Source organism: Myotis brandtii, unplaced genomic scaffold (genome assembly GCF_000412655.1).
Source record: "Myotis brandtii unplaced genomic scaffold, ASM41265v1 scaffold196, whole genome shotgun sequence".
In the NCBI taxonomy this organism is placed as follows: Eukaryota; Metazoa; Chordata; class Mammalia; order Chiroptera; family Vespertilionidae; genus Myotis; species Myotis brandtii.
This window is the reverse complement of record NW_005357311.1, coordinates 2,732,657-2,756,464: the sequence shown is the minus strand read 5'-3', so window position 1 is coordinate 2,756,464 and position 23,808 is coordinate 2,732,657. Positions and strand designations below refer to the sequence as shown.

Sequence of the window (23,808 nt, the reverse complement as noted above, 5' to 3'; positions counted from 1 at the left end):
CACCTTACATTCCTATCCAAAACCATGCTTATTCCCTACAACCGATTTTACATTTAACTATTGTTAGACTCATAGATCTAGAAAAGGCTGTTTTAGCCAGATGTCCACTTTCACTGTACTTAAAGAAGTTAGAATGAGAAGAGTTCAGGCAGTCTTATTTCTTACTTGACCATTGAGAAACTGAGGCCCAGAGAAGGGAAGTGACTTCTCCAGGATCACACAGCAAAGACTTGATCTAGCCAGACATCACTTCAGGTATTTTCTTTCCTAATCCAGAAATCTTTCTAAACTGTCTTCTGAACTGCCTTTAGTAGACCACAATTCTGGCCCAGTGGTACCCTCGGTATATAACACTGGAACCCCATTTTTATTTCCCTGAACAAAATCTACAATGTAGTATCTGAGTGTATGGCTTTTGGGGGTCTATTAAACTGGAATTATTCAGTTCAAAAATTAGAAAGCTTAAAGATTCAAAGCCTGTGTATGAAAACTTTCCATGTGATTTGAAAGCTGCTACCCTTGTGAGCTTGATTTAACCTCTTTTGAAATATCCCCCAAGAGCAGGGAAATAAAAAATTCATTTCAGAAAATTTCAGCCTTTAAAATATTTTGTCAGAAAATTTTGTTTTTAACAGTATTTCAAAAGATGGCATTAACTATGTGGAGCATATCCAGTGAAAAAGACAAGTTTCAAAGACTCTGATTCTTCAGATCAGAGTGGAGAATTCTGTGAGGATTTAGAGAAACAAAATGTACACTGACTGTCCATATAATGGGATCTGGACTTGATATACATTCCAAAGCCAAAGCCCTGGACTGTATATCAAGGAAGTAGCACAGGGCATCATTCTAGCCAACCATGGGTAAGAAGGACCAAGCTAAGTTCTGTATTTTGGAGGTGTACCCCCATCTCACTGTCCATGGTCCTGAAACCTGGGCTTCCCGTTTGGAAACTATAGTATCCCTTCTGAACTTCCCTGGGTAAAATAATCACTGTCAATCTCCTTCAATCATCTTTTCCATCCTTATTTAGAAAGTATGGTTTTTACATAATTCTAGGAGTATTAGAAGCATGTCTTATGTTTCACAATTAATCTAATGAATCCCTTACACATTTGATGATCCTGTCACACAAGCAACAGTTTTTCCCTTTGAAGTTGAGAGGAACACAGTCATCTCCCTAGGCCTCTGTCTTACCAAAAACTCTGTTACATGGATTTAGTGGATCCATAAAGAAACATGGCAGAGCCCCTAGACTTGGCCACAAGCAGTGCACATGTTTCTGACTATTATTATGATGTTTATGATTATGTTATCATGAACATTACTCAATGTTTCTCTGTATATTCCTCAATTCAAAGTAACTATTAATCTTGTTGAGCCTGCATTTCAGTTAACAGGGTGGCCTCAACTCTTTTAAGAAAGTTTCTTACTGATCTATGGGGATGGAGGCTATGTATGTTTGGCTCTTCTTATCTCCTACTTTCTCTTTTCTGTAGAAAATCCACTTTTATGCTTTGCGAAGAAATTCAGAAATCAAGGTGAATGATTTATATTAACAGAGCCATCTAAAATAAAACATATATTGTTATTGCCACACCCTAGTATGATTAGTTACTTGGTAGGACAAACATACCCCTACGTATTTGTTTGTTGGTGAAGATGTATTCAGTGTTTCTTTGAAGGTCTGGTAGTAGCACTGCTACCTACCATCCCTGTTAGTAATAATAATAATATTTGTAATTCTAACTAATACATCTATAGTGTTTAGTGTATGCCTGGGATGTTTTTCAGTGTTTTGCATATATTAACTGATTTATTCCTCACATCATCCCTATTATAATTCTCATTTGATGGATGAAACTGAGGGACAGAGAGACTAAATACTTTTCTCAAGGTCACACACATATGATTAAGCTTAATGTTAACATTAGCCCAGTTACTGAGTCTATAAACAGTGGGAGGATTGGAAGTCTGGGTGACATCCTGACTTCCCATACTACTGTCAGGCTTTAGAGAACCTGGGGTCTCCTTTGTTCAGCTTGGAGGATATGACTGATAGGAGCTAAATATTCCAGTATTCTCCAGGCAGGTTGTGGTCATAAGTCATGGATGTGAGCACAAGCAAGTAAGTAATGCTGGTTTGTATCAGTGCAGTCATCCACATCGATACAAAAAAAGTCCTGGCAATGTGTGTGCGTGGGGGGGGTGGCCCACAAGGGGACTGAGGGTTAGACTGCAGGTGCATTGGTTTGGTTAGGACAGCGGTTCTCAACCTGTGGGTCGTGACCCCTTTGGGGGTCGAACGACCCTTTCACAGGGGTCGCCTAAGACCATCGGAAAACACATATATAATTACATATTGTTTTGTGATTAATCACTATGCTTTAATTATGTTGAATTTGTAACAATGAAATTGGGGGTCACCACAACATGAGGAACTGTATTAAAGGGTCGGGGTCGCGGCATTAGGAAGGTTGAGAACCACTGGGTTAGGAGGTTGTGAAAATGCTGGGTAATCAGGCATGTTTAGAAGCAATGTCCATGACAAGAATGAAGGTGTGGAGGAAGCAACTTCATCACCTGGAGTTTTTAATGCCTCAGTTCATCTCCCAGCTTTATAGGTTTTGTTCTGGAACTGTCTTTGTGTGTTTAGCTGTTCTAAAAATTTGCTTTTCTTTTTCTCTCTTTCCTTCCCTCCCATCCCCACTTTCCCCTCCCTTGGTAGCCTTCACATGGTGACAAGACTTCTAATCCCGAAGTCCTGAAATGGATGAATGATTTGGCTAAAGGTCGCAAACAACTCAAAGGTAAAACCAGCCAAGGGTCTCTTTTCTGAGAAAAGAAGCAGTTAAAATAATGACAATGTGCTTTCTGAGAAAAGCAGCAGGTAAAGTAACGACAAATGTACTCCAGGGCATTTTTAAAATTCTGTTTCAACTGTGCCCCCTTTAACCTTGTCTCCCACCGAGATTGGAGGCCCCGTTTTGAAAATGAAGGGATCTGGGCCTCCTCCATTGTTTGGGCCCATTTAATAAATCTTTTATAAGTAGGCTGAGGAACTCCAGACTCCCAAGTGGAATGATGCGCTTCAGTGCCAGGCACATTTCAATATGTGGAGCATTAACTTCCCTGGGTTATTGGATTCTTGGATGTTAGAACCAGAAGAGGTCTCAGCAGTCATTTACTTCACATACCACGTTGCGCAGATGAGGGCATTTATGTCCACAGTTTATGTAGCTGGGAAGTGGTGAGCTAAGTGTAAAACTCAGTTCTCTTGCCTCATAATCCAGTGTTCTTCTTTCTCTGGAGATGGTGGTGTGAGTGTTAATTAAGTCTAAAATCCATTTTAAAGGACTGTAGTTATTTACCAGTAATTTATTTTCTTCCTCTCTCCACATTCATTTAGTACTTAGAAACATGGGAGAGTTTCCACATTTCTAGAAGTATGGTGATTAAAGAATTGAAAGGGCATAATAATTCAGTGGTGTTAAACTGTAATGATGTAGCAGATTTATAAAATATGCAGTGTTTAAACACCACGTCAGTGTCTCACTAAAAGCAAACATCAAACAAAGAAAATGCGCTATGTAATTGAGAAATCAATCTAAATAGCCTCGCTCAAACAACCAGTCCCCTAACATATTCTGAAATGTAATTCCCTGATAAGTCCCAGGTGGCTTTTTAAATTATGTAGGTGTATATAAAGCCATATGGCAATAGCGGTGGTTCCTGGATTGTAAGAGCTGGCATTAGACAAACTATGATGTCTCTGAAGTGGGGGCTGGCACTTGCACATCCCCTTTCCCATCCCTCTTGCATGTCCTCTGACATTTGCATATGTAATGCCTTCTAAAAGTACTTGAGTTTCCACAGGGGCTCTTAATCACTGCAAAACTTTCAAAACCCAAGTAAATGAATCTACAAGTGTAGAATTTCAGCTGCTACAGTAGGTAACAGGTGAAAACTTTGGGGCCAGGTACCACTGGTCTGCCTTCAGAACTCCTACATTAACATGTAAACCACTGAGTTGCTCCCACACATGATCCTTTACCTCCATGAGATCCCAGCCTCCATGAGGTCCCTCTGCGTTCACGTCACTGGGAGCTAATGCTGTTAGTCCTGGTATCAAGACTGCCCTTGCCCTATGGAAAGCCATTGTCAGCACTCTTCATATCTGCTGACTTGGCATTAGGAGTGGGAATTCCTCAAAGTCTCTGTGCTCTTATAAGGGCCAGTTACCTTGCTCATGGTAACTCCTGGCATTTCTCTTAGAACTAAAATTGAAGCTGTCGGAGGAACAAGGAGCTGCTCCCAAAGGCCCACCTAGAAACCTGTCCTGTGGGCAACCCACGGTCCCCAGAGAAGGGAGGCCAGAAGCTGTGGGCCCTGAGCCAAGCTCCTCAGGAGAGGAGACTCCAGATGCCGTGTTGACTTGCTTGGAGAAGAGAGAGCAGCTTCCCTCTGAGGAAGATTCTAAGGTACCTCGCCATATCTTCATGGGACCGACACTGCACAGTGGTTTTGACCACTTGGATTGTGGTTTTGACCAAAGTATCAGAGCATTCTGGCACCACATACACATCTCTGGGAGAATGGCTCTGAAATTTCAGTCGGATGAGTTCCTAGTGCGTCATTGGCCATGACCTGTGGGTGTCGCCACATGATTCCAGGTTATAGCACTGCCTGTTAATGGGAAGCAAATGGCAGACACAAGTGTCTATCATATCCCTTTCTCCGCACCCCCACCCCGGTTTCCCCCAATAAATTAGCAAATAAACCCAAAACTAGGATTACAATCCCATTTTTCCAGATTCCATTAAAAAATAACAAAGCAGGGATGAGGTAGAATTTTACATAAGAATAGAGAAGTAGGGTTTTTTGAGGCTTGTTAGGTAAGATGTCTGATGTCTTCAGCTTTAGACATCTTAGTTTTGAAATCTATGTGACATCCAAATACAGTTGGCAATTAGGTATTTGGATATATGAGCCTGGAGCTCAACAAAAAAGATGTATTATATTTTATTAAAAAAAACAGGGCAGTTATCATTTACCTGCTTAATCTCTCCTCATCTTGCATATCTATGCTGCACTTCACTTATGCCAGGGAACCTTCCTTACGATCCTTCCTGTGTCAACTCTAAGTGTGGTGAGGTTCCCTTTCATTTATTAAGAGTTGTAGCTAGCCTATCACCGCTCTAATCGTGCTTTATGCCATTTTGTCTCTTATACTGTAGTTTAAACTTCTTGGGTAGAAGGGCTGTCTATTGCTCATGATACGTAGGTATTGAATAAATATTCCCTGAGTTAATGGACAGATGAATGACCAAACTAGCATATTTAATTTTGGAAGGAAGTCTTCTTGAGGAGAGTGCTGCCTTGACCTGCTCTATTGTAAATTATCTGGTCTTAATCATAATATGGCAACATAAGCCAAATCCTAAAGGTTTATCATGTGCACCTGGACTAGTCCTTTACATTGGGACATGTGATCTATAAGTGGAAATGGGCCCAAGGCCTCCTTATATTTATGAAATAGTTTTAGACTTAAAAAATTACCAATATATGTTGTGACAAGTGAATAGGTTTTTACCCACTCAGCTAACTTATCCCCTCTCCTGCAGATTCTAGATTTTTATGCTAACCAGTAAGAGGATAACACATCTGTGAGTCTCCTTTCTTCAGTGCCTCTGATGGAATTTCCTGTATTTTATAGTTACCCTGACCACACTTTTAAAGGCAGCTTGGTCAATACCAAAGTCCTAATTCTATGCTCTAGTCAGTTGACTAAGGCACTGAGGGATGAGTTGGGATTGGTACAATATAGAGCAGGACTCAGCACTTGAATGAGACATTTCTAACCATGTATACTTGGTAAGTGAACTAATTATCTAAGATACAACTTGCTCCTCTATAAAATACAGGTAATACCTACTCATATTGTGACAATAAAGGGAGATTACCTGGTGACTTGTGGGCAGTCGTTCATTGCAGAAAGATTTGAGTGCCTACTATGTATTGTGAACTTTGGTACATGCTGGATATAAAAAATAAAGAAGATATAGAAGTCACGGGGGTTCACTGCCTTCATGGAGCTCATGTTCTTCTGGGAGTTTGGATGCAACAACAAATAAACAACTCAAAGTCATTAAAGATTTTGATACGTACTGAGCAAATTAAACAGATGACATAATAGGAAATAATAGGTATGCTTTCTACTTTAATAAGAGTGGTTAGGAAGACCAATAGGTGACATTTAATAAAGAAGAATTAACAAGCTAAGAGAACAGCAAAGAACATTCTAAATAGATGGAGCTACAAGTATAAAGGCCTTGGAGGAAGAGCTTTGTCTACTTGTGATTCTCGAGTCTGAAGGCTAGCTGGCAGGCTGGCCTGAGATGAAGTTAAAGATAGACCCAGGCCGATCACACAGGACCTTTCAGGTGTAGAAAGTATTGGGAAGCTGTTGAGTGGTTATAAGCAGAAAAGTGACTTGGTGTGATTTACATTTAAAAGATCTTACTGATTGCTGCATGGAGAATAAATCATAGGGGGAAAGAGTGGAAAAGGGAGAATAAAACAGGTGTCTTGGATTAACATGGTAACCTTGGAGTTGGTAAGAAATAGATATATTCAAAGTATATTTGGAACATAAAATCAAAGGACATGCTGAATTACTGGGTGGGAGAAAGTGAAGAAAAGGAAGCATCCAAGTTGGTGATGGTTCATTGGGAGTGGGAGTGACAACTCAAGAGGTCTGTTCTGGACATGTTAATTTTAAGATCTTTGAGGAACAGGTTGACCAACCACCCCAAGTTTCCATGGATTGTGCTGGTTTTAACACTGAAAATTCCATATCCTACAAAACACCTCAGTCCTGGGCAAACTGGGATGGTTGGTTATCCTACTGAGGCATCAAAGTAAAACAGGGACATGCAATGAGAGTCTGAAGATCAAAGAATAATTGAAGAGTTCTTCAAATGTCATCTTTGTTTAAGTGGCAATTTACTTTAATTATTTACAATAAAGTATCTTTTGAACAATTTAATAAATGTCAGAAGCCCCTTCAAATAAACCAAGTATCTCTGTGGTAGGCTAAAGTTCGGTCCTTTAGAGAGCATCTGCACTAGCATGTAGGCCTATCTAAAGCCTCAGTATTGCTCCTGGGAGAGCTTTAACATAGTAAACCATGAAGTGGCTATTTCAGCTATAATGTGTGTCTTAAGAGGGAGTCCAGAAGCCACAACAGAATCAAAGGGAGGACTGTAAATTTTCAAAGTAGCTAGTATTATTTCTGGCTCAATTAGCGCTTTAGCATTTGAAATTATCTCATTAGATCCCACTTTTTCCCCCTTTAATACATTTCATTATTTTTTACATTTAATTTATTAGGGTTAATAAGATCATATAGGTTTCAAGTATAGATTTCTATGATACATGATCTGTATATTGCCTTGTGTGCCCACCAAAGTCAAATAATCTTCTGTTACCATATACTTTGCCTCCTGTACTCTCTTCTACCCTTCCACCCCCTTTGCTCTGGTAACCACCATACTGTTGTCTGTGCCTGCGTTTTAGTTTTGTATCCCACATGTGAGTGAAATTACATGGTTCTCAGCTTTTTCTGACTTATTTCACTTAGAATAATATTATCAAGGTCCATTCATGTTGTCACAGATGACAGTATTTCATCTTTTCTTATGGCTGAGTAGTATTCCATTGTATATATGTACCATATATCTTCTTTATCCAATCCTCTATCTAAGGACACTTTGGTTGTATCCATATCTTGGCCACCACGAATAATGCTGCATTGGACATAATGGTACATATATCTTTGGGAATAAATATTTTCGAGTTTTTCAGGTAGATACCCAGAAGAGGGATTGCTGGATTGTACCAGTTTACATTCCCACCACCAGTGAATGAGGGTTCCATTTTCTCCATAACCTCTCCAATACTTATTACTTGTCTTATTGATAATAGCCATTCTAACAGGTATGAAGTGGTATCATTGTAATTTTGATTTGCATTTCCCTAATAGCTAGTGAATTTGAGCATCTTTTCATGTATCTATTGGCCATTTGTCTTCTTGGAAGAAGTGTCTGTTCAGGTCCTCTGTCATGTTTTAATTGGGTTGTTTGATGTTGAGTTTTATGAGTTCTTTAAATATTTTTGACAGTAAATCTGTGTTTGCAAATATCATCTCCAATTTGGTCAGTTGCCTCTTTTTCCTTTAAGTTACGTGTCTCAGTTTGGGTTTTTTTGTGTGTGTGAGATTACCATTAAGTTTATGAAAAAGAAAGTTTCATATATAGTTTTTTTTAATGCATCTAAAAAACCACCCCCTTTGAAAATTCAGACCTTTACTTCCTCCCCGTTTATGTCTTGTACTTTGATAAAAGATACCTATGGGCTATGGGCAATTTCTGTCATTCCCCTCCCACTACATGCCAAAGGAGAACCATTGGTCCAGAATGAAAGGGTGGTTGTGGTAGATATGTCATGAATTAACATAGGATACAACAGGGAGGAAAGCAAAGCAAGCAGAGAAGTCTGGTCACTTTGGATGGAAGAGGTAGGAAGGTGGATACATAGGTAAATAGGAAGCTATTTAAACTTCTATGCACAATGTACCAGTAACCTGTTGAAAATAGTGCTGAGAGATGGGTCATATAGTAGAGGGGTAATAGAATGCATTAGTGGAACAAGACATGGAATTTTTTATTTGGAAAGAGCTTTGAAACTCTAACTTCCTTGTATAGGTAGGAAATTGAAGATTCAGAGAAGTTAATTGCTTATCCAAAATAGTTTTGATGTCAGAGCTAGCCAGTAAGCTAGTATATAATCTAAGCATATAGTGATGAAGACCTGAGGTAAATGTTTGTGAATATAATCACAAAGGTCCAGATACAAAACATTTCAGAAGAAAAATCAATAGGTCTTGATCACCCATTGGTTTTTTAAGAATAAAAAATAATTAAAGAACAGACTCCTTACCACTTACACATTGAAGATTCCTTCAAAAAGCTTTAAAAACATCTTTCTAAACTAGGACCTATCCTTTAAGAAACTTTTCCTAGAAGAAAATTGGCATGTGCTTTATACAGTATCTTATAAATGACTTCCCCTTTTCTAATTACTGTTGCATTATATTTTATAATCCCTTACTTTGAGGATTCAGAACTTTTTTTGCCTGCTAAAAATATCAATTTAATTCCTATGTGAGAAAGGAACAGTAATTAATTTCATGTGTTGTTGTTTTTTTTCCAGGTAACTAAGCAAGACAAGAACCTCATAAAGCCTCTTTATGATCGATGCCGGATTATCAAGCAAATCTTGTCAACGCCTTCCCTGATTCCAACAATTGTGAGTCAGGATGCTTGCATTAACCAGACCTGTACTTGTGCTTTGGAGTGATGTTTGGTTAGGGAGGCAGCACTATGGAAGTTATAAAGGAGCCTTCTTGGCAGTATATGCTGCTAAAAAGGCCAGTTATTTTAAAAAAATAGAAGAGTGGTCTCCCTCCACCCCGATACTCTACTTAATAGTGGCTGATGATTAAAACTATTATGAAACAGGAATCTATGGCAACTGTAATATTGAAGTCAGTTTTAACATTTGCTCCATTGCTTGGGTGAGGAGAACAAACCTTGGATTTCAGTTTGGCATTGTCTAATTTACAACACAGCTAGACAGCCTTTCTATTCTGTTATAAAGTTATGTTAGTTAACTTTAACAAGATAATTGGCAGTGTTACTTGATATAATGCAACGTCTGTTTTTGGTACCATCTGACCATCACTGTAAAGATATAAGTAGATTCATTTCAATAGAAAATATGACTACTGAAATTGAGTTAGACTACTTTTAATAAAGAATGATTTATGGGAATACAGAACTAGAAAAGCACCACAAACCCTACTCCATCAATATTCAAACAGTCACTTGGTCAATATAAAAGGAAATATTAACAAATATAAGTTTAAATATACTTGAGTACATTTATACTTACACAGTTTTAAAGACGACAATAATGATTCATAATCTTTGGAATTTTCTCCTTAAGTAAATATAATTTAAAATGGGGTATGATTTTCAGAACTTGCTCCGCAAAAAAGTCTTTTGGTTGTGATAAGCATTACCAGAACAGCTTAAGGAATGAATAACTTCATTTTGCTTTGGCTTTCATAGAACTCTTCCTGAATTTGTCAATTTTCTGAGTATCCTCAGTATTTTATTATGGCCCACACTAAGATCTGATTTAAGGTATTTCTGGATGGCAAGAGGTGTTTTGCCATCCTGACCCATATAACTTATGAAGCTGTGGCCCAGAAGGTCTGGGTAAAAGGGAGGGACTACTAGGCAATGCAGCCCAGATTGTTCCATGTCTTGGATGCTTATGCCTTCATTGGCCCAACAAACAGAGATGAACTTGGTTAGCATTTTAGCCCAGCATGGGTATTTCTTTGCTCATTAACTTCTGTAAATTTTTTGATGCAACTGAGGAAGAGTTCCTCTTGGTTTTTCCTTTTTGGTTCTCAGTAGGCATAAGGGTTATCTACTGTTTTCATGATGTTTATCTATGGTTCCCCATCCTGTTTTTGCTTCCTCAAGAGCAGCAGTCCTCAACCTGTGGGTCGCCACCCCTTTTGGGGTTGAACGACCCTTTCACAGGGGTTGCCTAAGACCATCGGAAAACACATATATAATTACATATTGTTTTTGTGATTAATCACTATGCTTTAATTATGTTGAATTTGTAACAATGAAATTGGGGGTCACCACAACATGAGGAACTGTATTAAAGGGTCGGGGTTGCGGCATTAGGAAGGTTGAGAACCACTGCTCAAGAGGCACTTAGCATTTTGTGACTTCATTTAACTTTGCCCACAATAAGCAGGAGGAAGAGGACTCTGATGAAGACTGTACACAAAGAAGCCAACAGTTTTCTTTGCCAAATCCAGCATCTTACCTTCCTGGTGGTGATCACCTCACCTACTCTGAGACTGAACCTGTAAGGGTCCTGCTACCAGATGAAAAGAAAGAAATCAAACCACCAGCCCTCTCCATGTCCAATTTACATGAAGCCACCATGTGAGTGTGAATCCTAAAAATGAATGAATGGGGTCACCTTTTAACGCCTTCTGGTCTGTGGTATTTTATTTATATATATATATATACACACACACACACACACACACACACAATTCAGAAGCGCTATTAGACTTTATTTTTTCATATATATATTTTATTGATTTTTTACAGAGAGGAAGGGAGAGGGATAGTTAGAAACATCGATGAGAGAGAAACATCGATCAGCTGCCTCCTGCACACTCCCTACTGGGGATGTGCCCGCAACCAAGGTACATGCCCTTGACCAGAATCGAACCTGGGACCCTTCAGTCCGCAGGCCGATGCTCTATCCACTGAGCCAAACCGGTCAGGGCTAAACTTTAAAAAATGCCATCAGAGAGTGGCCTTCAAAGTGTAATCTGGTTGTCTTCTTAACTGGAGAAGTGAGAAGACAATGCCATGAGGAACCAAGGCTCCCTAAGGATGCCATAAATGCTCAGGTTGTTTGCTACAGTTGCACATCTTTTCCCCGGGGCCTGGCACCAGTCTAATTCTTGCCCTTTGAAAATATGAAAAGGAATTGAGATCTTGAGTCAATAGTTGTTAAAACCTTTATCATAGTCCACTTCATTTACAAAAGATGATTTCTCCAGATTGGGAATCCCCTTGACCTTAAGTTACATAAGCCGCCCTTTGTCTCTTAATGGCCCCTCAGTCAGGAGCTATTTGGTTTTTCATTAGTGGTGTCATTATCATCATTCAGTAGAGGGCATTCCTCTTGGTCATTTGACCTTCCTTTGGTTTGTATATTACTAGCCAGATTATGAGATTTTCTTTAATGTGTATTATAATGTGGTAACTGTATGCTCCAAGATAGGGATATAATCCCTGCAAATATATGAGGTGAGATTAAGGACTAAAGTATTAATTGAGATTTTAGTGTGCTTATAGAAGCATTTGGTACATGAATTTCAGCTCACAGATGAGTGACCTGTTTGGAAGCAGAAAATCAGTCTTCCTTTCTCCCTCCCTTCCTTTCATCTTTTCCTTTCTCCCTCCTTTCCTTTATTTGTTGGTTGGTTGGTTAGTTGTTCTAAAGCAGCTATTCTTATTTGGGGTGGTAGACTTTTTTTTGAATGCAATGAATTTTTTTTTAATGAAAATGCCCAGAGTTCAGAGCTCAGAGTTCTGAAACCACACACAAGTTCACCAGATACAATTTCCTGCTCTAAAGTATATGACTTTCTCTCTTGTCTTAGAATGAAATGGGTGGAATTTGCAATGTAGCTTTTTTGGGGATCTTGATTTCATTCCCAAGGGTTTTGCTCTTCTCCCCATACTCTAGATTAAGGATACAATTTTCTTTAAAATCTTTTCCTCTTCAGTCTATCACCAAATACTGATGAGTATTCCTTCAAAATGTCTGTTTCTTCCACATCGATTTATATGCCCTTTACCTTCACCACTTTTTAAATGGACTCAGTCTGCTTACCTCCTATTTGTCCTTGTCCTCTCTCCTTTTCCCATGACATTGTTTTCATTAAGTACTTTCCTCTGTTTTTGTGCTCCCCTATGGCCAGGCTCTACATGTGCCATACTGATTCAAAGATACCCTTTTAGGCAAAACATTTCTGTATCATTATATGCTTTTGCTAAATAGATAAATCTACTCATGATCTCTCAATTATGCCAGAGCTCAGTTATGGCAAATATATATTTTATTTGATATAGGCCTGTACTTCTTGACCATCTCCGAGAAACTAGGGCTGACAAGAAGAGACTTCGGAAAGCCTTAAGAGAATTTGAAGAACAATTTTTTAAACAAACAGGAAGGTAAGTTTGCAGAGGAATATTTTAAGTTAATATTTCCTGGGGAACTATTGTTAAGAATGAACTAAAAGTTTTTAAGGAACAGTGACTCTATGCAAGATATATACAATTCCCATAATGACTCAGACCCAGGATTTGTCTAATGCAACATTCTGATAATCCATTATTAGGTATGTTTTATGGAAGGCTGTAACTATCAAGTATCACATCAGAGTTTAAAAATAAAGGATGAACTCCAAAAATCCCTAACTTTAAATAATAACTATTGAATTTACCTAAACCTTTAAAAAATCTGATTTTTAGCCCAAATAACTTATTTGTTCTACAAGTTATTCTCTAATTTATTAAATAATTCTTCCTTTTCTTTAAATATATCTCTTAAACTTTAGGATCTGCCCTTAATGTTTTTATTTCAGGATTTTGGTCAGGATTCTTTCTGCCCCTTCAAAAATATTTAGCTATATCCTCTATTTGTCTTCTCTTTTTCTGTGTTGTCCCAAGTGTCTCATTATGTACTCCATTAATTTCCTCTAAATTTTGGTGTATAGTCAACAAAATTATATACATGGGTTACTGATCTACTTCTGGAAGAGACAGTGACAAATCACTTAACTATCCTGAGCCTGTTTCCATGATGAAATGACTGCACTTCCTGGAATATTTTGGGAAGCCATAGCTGTCATAGGGGTCATCAGTCTTAAATAATAAAGGGTATAATTTTCCCAAAGTCACAAAGTTATTTAGATGGCAGAGGTGGGAGTCAGTGCTGCACTGGCTCCTTGGTAGTCCTCTCCATCTACACATCCGCCTTTCCTGAACTTTCATTTCAGCAGAATGAGGGTTGCCCTGACAGAGAGAGGCTATTTTCTAAAGCATCTTGGAAAAGTCTACTCACCTCTTAGCCGTGTTTCCATTTCAGTTCTTCAGGGCTGTTCACTAAAACTGGACCTACTAAGTCAGAAACTTTATGCATTTAGCAAATACAGATGTAACCAACCTAGTTTTCTGCTTGGAATCTTCCTTTCCAATTGATTGGTACAAGTCCAAGTTACTTACTGTTTTGCTGATGCTAACTAATCTAGTGAGAATGTCACATAGCTGTTAAAAACTTAGACTATAAAACATAATTTCTTGTTTTTGCAATTTCCATTTTTCCTTTTATAAAATTTCCATACAACTTTTACATTTATATTTTTACCTCTTTGAACCAAGGAGTCTACTATAAAGAGTTTGAGAACTTTTTGTACTAGTAGTCTTGCCTAGTGGATCTGCAATGGTACTTGGCATAACCTCTGATATACAGGGAAGTTAGTTATGTTCCACGTACAGTATTCTCCTGAACCTGTTAGTCCTGAATCCATTTCAGATAATCCTGTTTGACTGAGGTTGTATGCCCTCTTGTGGTAATACATTTCAACTAAATGCAAAAGTGGTGATATAATACAAATTATTGCATGGCTACAAAATATGTATCTTAAACTTGTTTTCATAAGACATTTTATTGGAAAGGCCTAACTATCCATAAGGTAACATAACCATGGATTACTAAAAATTTTAAGCTAATATAAATGTTCTTGTAATATTTATCATGCATGAGACATTATATGTAGATTTTACATTATTAACAATTATGAGCCAGGAACTATGCTAATAAACACTTTAAGCATTTTTTTTATATAATGGTAAAACTGCTTCAGGAAATACTAGCAAAATTTTTCATTTGGGCCAATGCACTCTTATTTATTAGCCAAAATGGAGTACACAGAACCAGGGAAAGTCACAGAATGGATTATTCCTGTTTTCCTATAAAATAGATAATTTATTCACTTATATATATATGTACACAAATTAAGGCAGCATTTAGACACCCAGTCATGATAAATTTGGCCCATAAGAAAGAATGGAGGCAAAGGAATTATGTTACATAATTTTGACATTTAAAAGGAACCCTGTCTACAGATTTGAGTACTAGTCTGAGTTCTGTACTGGAAATTGCATAACACTGTATAGTGGTGCAATACAAGTAGATAACTACCTTTTAGGGGTTAGCTTTTTTATTTGTTGAGATATAAATATATCTTTATCAGTACTGGAAAATAGAAGGGGGTATAGGTAAAACATTAAATATTTGCTATTTACCCATTTTCAGTCATAGTAATATTGGAGAGTATTTGTTTTCTATATTCAGTATATTAAGCAGCAGTTGTGGTGATTTCACATGTTTTCTACCCATTGTATTTCAAAGTAATGGATAAAAATGTCTTAAAAGCAATTGGCCATCTTATCAAGCAAGAGTCTTCTGAGATCCTGAAGCAATTATTGCATTTTAGGGAACATGTCCTGGCAACATTTTTGTGGGAAGGCAAATGGTTTTAACTGCATATGTTTCCCAATTGTTGTTCAAAGTACATGGCAAGAACATGTAGTAGTTAGAATGCATACGTATACAAATCTATGCATTATCATGTCTAGTCTTAGTATAGTTTGCTAAGAGAACCACTGAAATGTACACTTGTAAATTTCTTAAAGAACTCAGTGATTCTACTATACTTTTGCAGAAACAGGTATTATAATTTCAAGAAAACTTGGAAATATTTAATGTTTGTAAGATAGTCATTGAGCTTTTTTCCCTATATTACCATACATTTATAAAATATTTTTGTTACTATGATTTCTGTAGTGTTTTTACTTGATATTTTTAACCATTATCACTATAAAGTTGGAACATTCTGTACAGGCATGGACCTGTGGCATGGATAATGGGAGAATGACTAGACAAGGAATGCCTTGTTCTGAGGGGAAAAAACCCTCAGACCTTTTCACCTGCCCTATTGATATGTCTATGTATTGGACTATACTGTATATTTGCCAAATACCTATGACATTGAAGTTCTCAAAGGTTACTATTAAATAATACATGGAAGAGGGAGTGAATGAAGGTGAAAGGGAAGGTAAAAAAGACATAATGCAAAAACCAAGTGGAAACTGTTACCCCATACTTTCTCAAGAATTATGAAAGGATTTGTAATGACTTGCTTCATTGTGAACTAATAGATGGTATTTTCTGTTTTGCAGAAGTCCACAGAAGGAAGATAGGATACCCATGGCAGATGAGTACTATGAATATAAGCACATAAAAGCCAAACTGAGACTACTAGAGGTCCTAATCAGCAAGCAAGATGTGGCCAAAACTATTTGAAGTTTAAGAAATGTTTGTGATCATTTTCATCCAAGATAAAGTTTATTTTCCTCTGCCATTCTTGCTGAGTAAGTAGTCTTGACATAATGAAAACTGAAGCACTTTAGTGGTAGTAATAGCTATTTTTAAGAAGGGATGGCAAGTGTAATTAAAAATGATGAAGAGAGATTTAAGTGGGGGGAAATACAATATGTAACAGTATAATTAGAAAAATAAAAGTCAACTTCCTCTATGCCAAGGAGAAAACTCGTTCAGTATAATATTTTCGGAAAACATCTAATATTTTATCAAATCTAAACACTCACTTGTTGAGGGAAGTCTATTTAGTGTCCAAAGACTGCTTATGCTGATGGAAAAAGTATGATTTTATTAAAAATAAGAGGAGGAAAAGAAACTCTTTTTTGGTGGGAAGGAATATAGATAGTAAGAAAGTAATTTATTTGAAACTTCTGATAGATTTTTAAGTGATAAAAAAAATCTACCTTGTCCCCTTTGTTTGCTTAGGCTTTTAGTACCCTAAAATATAATAGAATGTGTCACTGCTAATTTTTTATTTCTATAAAAATAGCACATTATTTTATGTTAATTGAAATTTTACATTTCTGATTACCAAAGTTCATTCTGATAGCATGTACTTTGTGAATTATCTTTGTCTATAACTGACAGATGTTTATATTAAAATAAAATATTGTATTAAAATTTGAAAATAGGTATTTTGGATAGGTAAGTGTCTGCAGTATATATCTAATGTGATTATAGCTATGATTGCTAATCTTTTTGTTTACTATAACTAAGATTATATAACTATTTTTTCATTGGGAATATGCATTTTTCTTAATGTTCCAAGGTCTATACTTTGTAAAGTCAAGTCAAAGAGCTTTCTTCATTCTCTATAAAATGAAAGATTTGAAAATTGTTTGCTATGACACCTTGGAAAAAAAGCCAGAATATTTTATTTGTTTCGTCAACTTTATATTGTTTTGTTTTTGCTTTTGTAAAAATAAGTAAAAAGTCGTCGTTTTCTCTTGTACCAATCATGTTTGTATTTCTATTTTCTGTAATGTTTAAGCATGATGTTGAACAAATTCACATAGTTTGGGTGGGAAGAATATTGACTATTTCAGAGTCTTAATTGTTTTCTCTGTATTTACCTAATATTTTGTAACTTTTATGAATCAGAATAATGTCCTTCATAATTTAATTAAAGTCATCTACTTGTCACAGGACAGATACACAACTGTTTGAGGTTTACAAACTACATCTTTGATAAGGGAAATGGTTTCATGACATGTGTACAATTGCTATTAAAATGTAACTATATATTCTATATGATTGTAAATATTTTATACAATACAAATAAAATATTTTTCTATTATATTTATTATGTTGAAACAGTAATTGTTTCCTGTTAGCTAATATAAATAACATAAATAACACTGTCAAACAACAAGTTGGAAGTGCTGACAATTCTAGACTTCAATATTTAACTCATGCTGCAATTACACCTTTTCATGCGGTTTGGAGTTACCCCAATATTTTTTCAGTAGATAAAAATGAATGCATATTTAAACACCATTTATAAGCCATTATTTTTGTATTTTGCTAAAGCGGTCTATATAACTGTTTTGTTAAGTTTGGCATAAAGGAAAAATAAAAACATTGCAGCATCTAGATAATAAAGTGTCAGAAGGAGAACAGGATATTTCATCAGAGAAAGTCGTGGGAAGGGTAGGGAATAGGAAACACTAAAACGGCTCTGAATGAAATTTGAAAAGTGGAAGTTTGCTTTTGGTGATAGCGGCAAATGCATGCTTCAGTGGAAAACATCTGGTAATGAAAATGGACAACAGAGGATCAATGCTTCTAAGGGAAAGAAAGGGACTGAATAAGAGTAAGAAAAGTGGGCATTAACGTCCAACACTGATATTACAGGTTTTGCAGCTGGGATCTTTCTTTGCATTTGCAGTAGACAAACTCATGAGCTGATGACCAGTGATTTCTGCCACGGTGCCCAGAGAAAGATCCACAGGGTCAGTGTAAATGACTTCTAAAATGACATCCTGGGCATGGTGGTAAACCAGCACCCCATCTTCTTCTGTGCAGGTCAAAAACTTATTATCCTTGGAATTTAGTTGAGGAAGGCGCTGCTTACAAAATTCATCTCCTGGTGATCCCACAGGGGCAATAACAAGAATCACATAATGATAAGCAGTGTACATACAGTAGAAGTCCCCAAAGTATAAGTTAGTATTGGGGTTAAAAAGTTTTTCTGCTGCAATCTCAAACCTGTATCTTCCGTAAGGTGAATCCTGGGGTGGCTTCCCAGTATTGAATTCAGTGCTGCAGCTGAAGAAGATGCCTTCTAATTTTCCACTGATAGGAGAGCCATGGCTGCCACTGTTATCCTTGACAGAGGGCTGCATAGCATTCCCATGATGTTCTCTGCAAGAGAAAAGAAACGGTTAATGCTTGGTACAATAGTGGGAAAGCTCCTGATTTATAGATTTGAATGGTGATAGGCCTAAAAGTCAACTGTCAAGAGCCCAAATGTTTGTCCTATATCACATCAAGCAGAATGCATTTTTTACCTTACCTATAGATGGCTAAGTTCTAGCCTTGACCATAGGTAAGAATGTTCTGTTGCAAACATTGGAGGTCTTTAACATAATAAATTTCCTGCTCAGAAAAAACAAATGAATTTACATGAATTTATAACTGTCATGGAAAAATCCAGCAAAAATTTCCCTATTAGTAAATACATTTTTAATACTAGCATATTGGAATAACTACGTATATAATAACTCTGCATATTCCATGCTCTGCCTTTTTTTTTTTTCTTGGAAGAATTTTTGAAACAGATGAAGCTAATTTTAGAGTATTCAAGGACCTGAAAACAGAAGGTCAGGGCCCAAAGAACAGAGAAAATCGGAGGAATGCTGACCTCCAGTGGCCATCTAAAATAGACATTGGCAGTATCCCAGGAATCTAAACCTAATACCAAAGATGTTTTTAATTCTATTAAAGAAAATGGCAATAGTGGATCTTTCCCCCCCCAAATTTTATGCTTAACAAATAAAAGAAATACCTTTCTTGGTAAGTATATATGATCATTTCTATCTAACAGTTGACAGGTATAATAATTTGTGTTGTATCTCTCATTTTGTACTCTCTAAATTAAGTGAATGGCATCCACCATGAGTTATATAGACTTAAGGGTAGAAAATTTACCAGCTAAAAGAGTCATGAACTAAACTTGGTATTCATAGGATATTAAAACATACAAGGCAGAAATGATTTGACATCAAAATATATATACATATATGATATTGCAAAGTACTTCATTTGAACAATAAGGCCACCTAAATTAGTTTCTCTCTCTACGATCTTTACTTTTTTCATTTTTCACAACTTGGAGCTGATCTAAATCTGAAACCATGATCTTGATTTAAGAAAAACTAAGCTAGTATGAAACAAAGTTTCCTAATTTTTCATAAACAATCTTGTCAATTTGAGAATGCTTTAGAGTTTAACATGAAACCAAGGCTTTTAGAAATAACATAGGGATTACTATAATTTTTAATTATAAATTAAAAGTTTTAGAACCTATATATAGGATTTATTTTAAAAGACATAGTCTCACTGTACAAAACACATCTGCCTATTTACTCTCCTGAAATTTTCTCATACAAATATAAAAGGGCTGTAAGTATTGAAATTACCCATTGCTTAAAATTCTTGGAAACTGCTCCCAAGACTAAACATAGGCTATCTTAGAAATACTGGCCAAACTCTGTAATTTAAAAGTAAACAAGAGAGCCCTGGCCAGGTAGCTCAGTTGTTTAGAGCATAGTCCAGATATGCCAAGGTGAGGATTCGATCCCCAGTCAGGGCTCATACAAGATCAACCAATGAATGCATAAATAAGTGGATCTCTCTCTCTCTCAAACCAACAATTTAAAAAAGGAAACCATCTTCATGAATAATTTAAGAAAACAGATTATAGCTTTCCACCTAGGCAGAAATCTAAAAATCCCACCCGATTCACCATATTTCAGGAAATAATCACTCTTTTGTTCTCTCATTTTTAACATCTTAAAGAGATCCACAGAAGAGGTGAAGATTTAGTAGTTGATATGAGATAGAGGCACTGAGTTATTGAGAATTAGAGGAGTGTGTACATGAAATGATCATCAATATAAATCCTGGAGGTTTAAGATCTTTTACTCAAATAGACAGGAATTGGTATTACAAATGATTATGGAAAGGAATCTAAATGAAGTGGAAAAAATCCTATGATCTAACTTTTTCTACTTAATTATTCTGGGAAATAAAATCAGAGTATAATTCACTATTTTGAAAAGAAAACTAAAATTGCTATTTCCCAGAACTAGACTCAAGGTAAACCTAAGCCTAGAATTTTGAATATAATTTAATAAAGCTAATATATATATATATATATATTTGATCCTTACCGAATATAGTCAAAGTATTCTTTGTGCTGGTTACGATAAAACACAGAAAATTTTAGCATCCGTCCTCCAATCACTTCAGCCTTCTCCAAAAGTTGTGTTAGATGAACTTTTGAATAGTCTGAAAATAACAAAAAAAGTCTGTTATTAAAATGTTACAGATTCATAGATAGCAGGCAGGCAGTTCTGGTGGGGACGCTGTTGGGGGGATGGAGGAAGTGAGCAAAAAAAGAAAAAAACTGAACTCATGGACATGGACAACAGTGTGGTGATTGTGGGGGGAAGAGGGTTGGTGAAGATGGAAGAGGGCATAGAGGGGATAAATGATGATTAGAGAAAAAAATATTACCATAAGTACCAACTGTACTTAATAAATTGAAGATTGTTACCATGGTCACCTTTAGGAAATTCATCTTAGTAAACAGGAAGTTACATTTAACAATGAAAATATTGTCTTTGTGTGGCACATTTTTCTTTCTACAAAAATATTTTTGTTATGGTCTATGGTTGTTTTTTAGAATACTCTTGCATTTTTTCATGCTTTGAAGTGAAAGATCCTAAACCAAAATGTTAAGGGATACAGACTCTGCATAACCCAAGTAATGTCAGTCAGCACCATGATTGAAGAAAAATCAGCTGATAAGTTGAATTTAAAAAGTTTATAATCTGAAATAAACAGCAAATAGAATGTAAGGGAGTCGAAATAATACTCATTTAATTTACTCCCTAAATCTATGAGGTTGGCAAGGTAGATTAAATATGGTGATTTTAATGATGCAGAAATTTAATAAAGCTAATATATATATATTATATATGGCTTATGAGTTTAATGATTTGCCAAATGTTTATGCGGTTAGTATTTTAGAGGTTAGATCTGGTTAGCTTTTAATTTCGAGTATACAAGACTCTATGAAAGTCTAAATCATCTCTCAAAATAACCTGATTTTTTCGCCAACTTTCTGTTTTGAAATTGAGGATTACTGTCAAACTCCCGTACCAGAAGGTGAGCAGAAGTTTTCTTCTACAAAGATTACAAATAAAAGCAGCCTACTTGAATTGCTCATGGTTTGTTTACTCACTGGATCAACAAACATTTATTTAGGTTAGAACATAAGATGTACAAAGTACCATGCAAAATTAGATGATCAGGTTAAAAGATAAAAAATGTATTCTTCCTCTCAAAGAACACAGAGTCTAAAGGAGGAGATAAATATACAGACAACTATGACTTATTATGGGGTAAACACAGGGTTTTATCTGTCATAGGCGGCTAGAAGTAGATTAGTCTGTGGTATTGTTTTACTTCCAATACTTTGCACAGTGCATAGCACACAGTATGTGCTCAATAAATGTTGAGTGAATGAAATGTCCAGATTAAAAGATAATTTATACAAAACAGCCCTCTCAAAATTTACAGTCGAGGTTCTAGATAAAGCTTAGATAGGTGAAACAGTCTCTGAATTATTTTGATAAATTGAAACAAGCTTTAAACAGTTTAAGTTCCTCTTATATTTTACTCATGGAAATAAAGATGCAAAATAGAGAAAAGTTTTGTGGCACATTTAAAAGCTGGTATTTTCCTTATTATTTACCCTATAACTTTAGAAGAATTATGGGATTTAGTTCAATATAAGAGCAACAAGGAGATCACTCTAAACAAAAGACATAGGTTTTCCTTCATATACATAGAAATAAAGCAAACATATAGTTAAATAGGTTATAGAATAAATGTGTGTATCAATTGATAGATGATATATATAAGTTTCTGAACTAGAAGTGCCAAAGGGTTTCCGTAAGATAAATATTTCACACCTTTCCCTAATGTCAAATGGTAAATTATAGCTCTTTTTAAAAAATGTATGTTTTTATTGCTTTTAGAGAGAGAGGAAAGGAGAAGGAGAGAGAGATAGAAACAGCGATGAGATAGAAACACATCAACATGGATCAGCTGCCTCCTGCATGCCTCCTGCTGGGAATCGAGCTGGCAACTGGGCATGTGCCCTGACTGGGAAACAAACCAGCAACCTCCTGGTGCATGAGTTGATGCTCAACCACTGAGCAACACCAGCCGGCCTACAGCTCTTTTTAATGGACAAATACTATGATAAATTTAGTCTTATGGAAAATAGCATGAATTCAAACATTGTCAAAGAGAATGTGTGTGTATATTACTGTATCTTACTTAAATCTCCCTGGGAAGGCACAATTAAAGTAAGTGGACAGAAATGCTATAAGAGAAGTAAACACAAGGTAGATTCCAAATAGGAATTTTAATTCAGGAAAGAAATTGAGGGGCTATATTAATTTCAACATGACATCAAATACAGGTAAAAGTTATGTCAATGAAAATTCTTTACTCTATTAATACAATATAGAAATCTTCAGCTACTTCCTTACTGATTACTGGTCTATGATCAATACCATATTTCATCTATTCTAATGTATTTTATTTATTTATTTTTTCTTTGTAGTGTCTTTTTTTATTTTTTATTTTTATTTTTATTGCTTAAAGTATTACAAAGGGTATTACATATGTGTCCTTTTTTTTTCCCCGCCCTTGACAGTCCCCTGGCTCTAATATGTATTTTAAAAAACATTTTAGTATGTCTGACCTGAGTGTGACAAATGTGCTAAGAAAACACAATTTCATAGTTTAATTGGCAGTATTTTTTTCTTACAATCAATGACATCTTAGATAGGAAGAAATATGGTACCAGAGAGATATTTTCCTTGCTCTAAAACATTGAAATCCTTAGCAACCAAGAATGTCACAATACTTAGCAACTTTCTCATAAAAAGGGTTAAAGGTAAAATCAAAATAACAGAATTCCATCCATTCAGCATACCAACTGAAGTTTTATACTCAGTTGTAGATTAAGAAAAAACAGAAGATATTGAGATTAAGCAGTAGCTAAGCACATCCTATATAATAAAAGCCTAATATGCTAAGTGTCTGGTTGGCCGTTCAACCAATCAAAGCATAATATGCTAATGACATGCTAAGGCCACTCAACCACTTGCTATGTCATACCGACTTCTGTGCATGGGCCATGAAGTTTCAATCGCACTGTACATGCGTGCCCACACGTGGTATTTTGTGGAAGAGCCACACTCAAGGGGCCACAGAGCTGCATGTGGCTTGCCAGCTGCAGTTTGCCAACCACTGACCTAGACCAGTGGTTCTCAACCTTGGCTGCACATTAGAATCACCTGGGAATCTTTTTAAAATCCTGAT

At 36.1% G+C, this 23,808-nt stretch overlaps 2 protein-coding genes across 5 annotated transcripts in view; one reads left to right on the top strand and one right to left on the bottom strand.

The window, feature by feature from the left end:
* Positions 1–17,481, top strand: part of FAM13C (family with sequence similarity 13, member C) — a 129,241-nt gene extending 111,760 nt beyond the window's left edge. For 3 of the 4 annotated variants that reach the window (XM_005865105.2, XM_005865107.2, XM_014538711.1), the window contains 6 exons: positions 2,729–2,810; positions 4,276–4,481; positions 9,274–9,369; positions 10,900–11,096; positions 12,807–12,908; positions 15,981–17,481. In XM_005865105.2, coding sequence (XP_005865167.1) covers positions 2,729–2,810; positions 4,276–4,481; positions 9,274–9,369; positions 10,900–11,096; positions 12,807–12,908; positions 15,981–16,104 — 807 coding nt within the window. In that variant the 3' untranslated portion in view covers positions 16,105–17,481. The remainder of the gene's footprint in view (positions 1–2,728; positions 2,811–4,275; positions 4,482–9,273; positions 9,370–10,899; positions 11,097–12,806; positions 12,909–15,980) is intronic. The other variant, XM_014538712.1, reaches the window with a different exon arrangement.
* The window catches only part of PHYHIPL (phytanoyl-CoA 2-hydroxylase interacting protein-like), a 34,386-nt gene continuing 27,868 nt past the window's right edge, over positions 17,291–23,808 (bottom strand). The window contains exons 4-5 of the mRNA XM_005865104.2: positions 20,577–20,694; positions 17,291–18,546 (exon numbers count right to left, since the gene is read on the bottom strand). Coding sequence (XP_005865166.1) covers positions 18,012–18,546; positions 20,577–20,694 — 653 coding nt within the window. The 3' untranslated portion in view covers positions 17,291–18,011. The remainder of the gene's footprint in view (positions 18,547–20,576; positions 20,695–23,808) is intronic.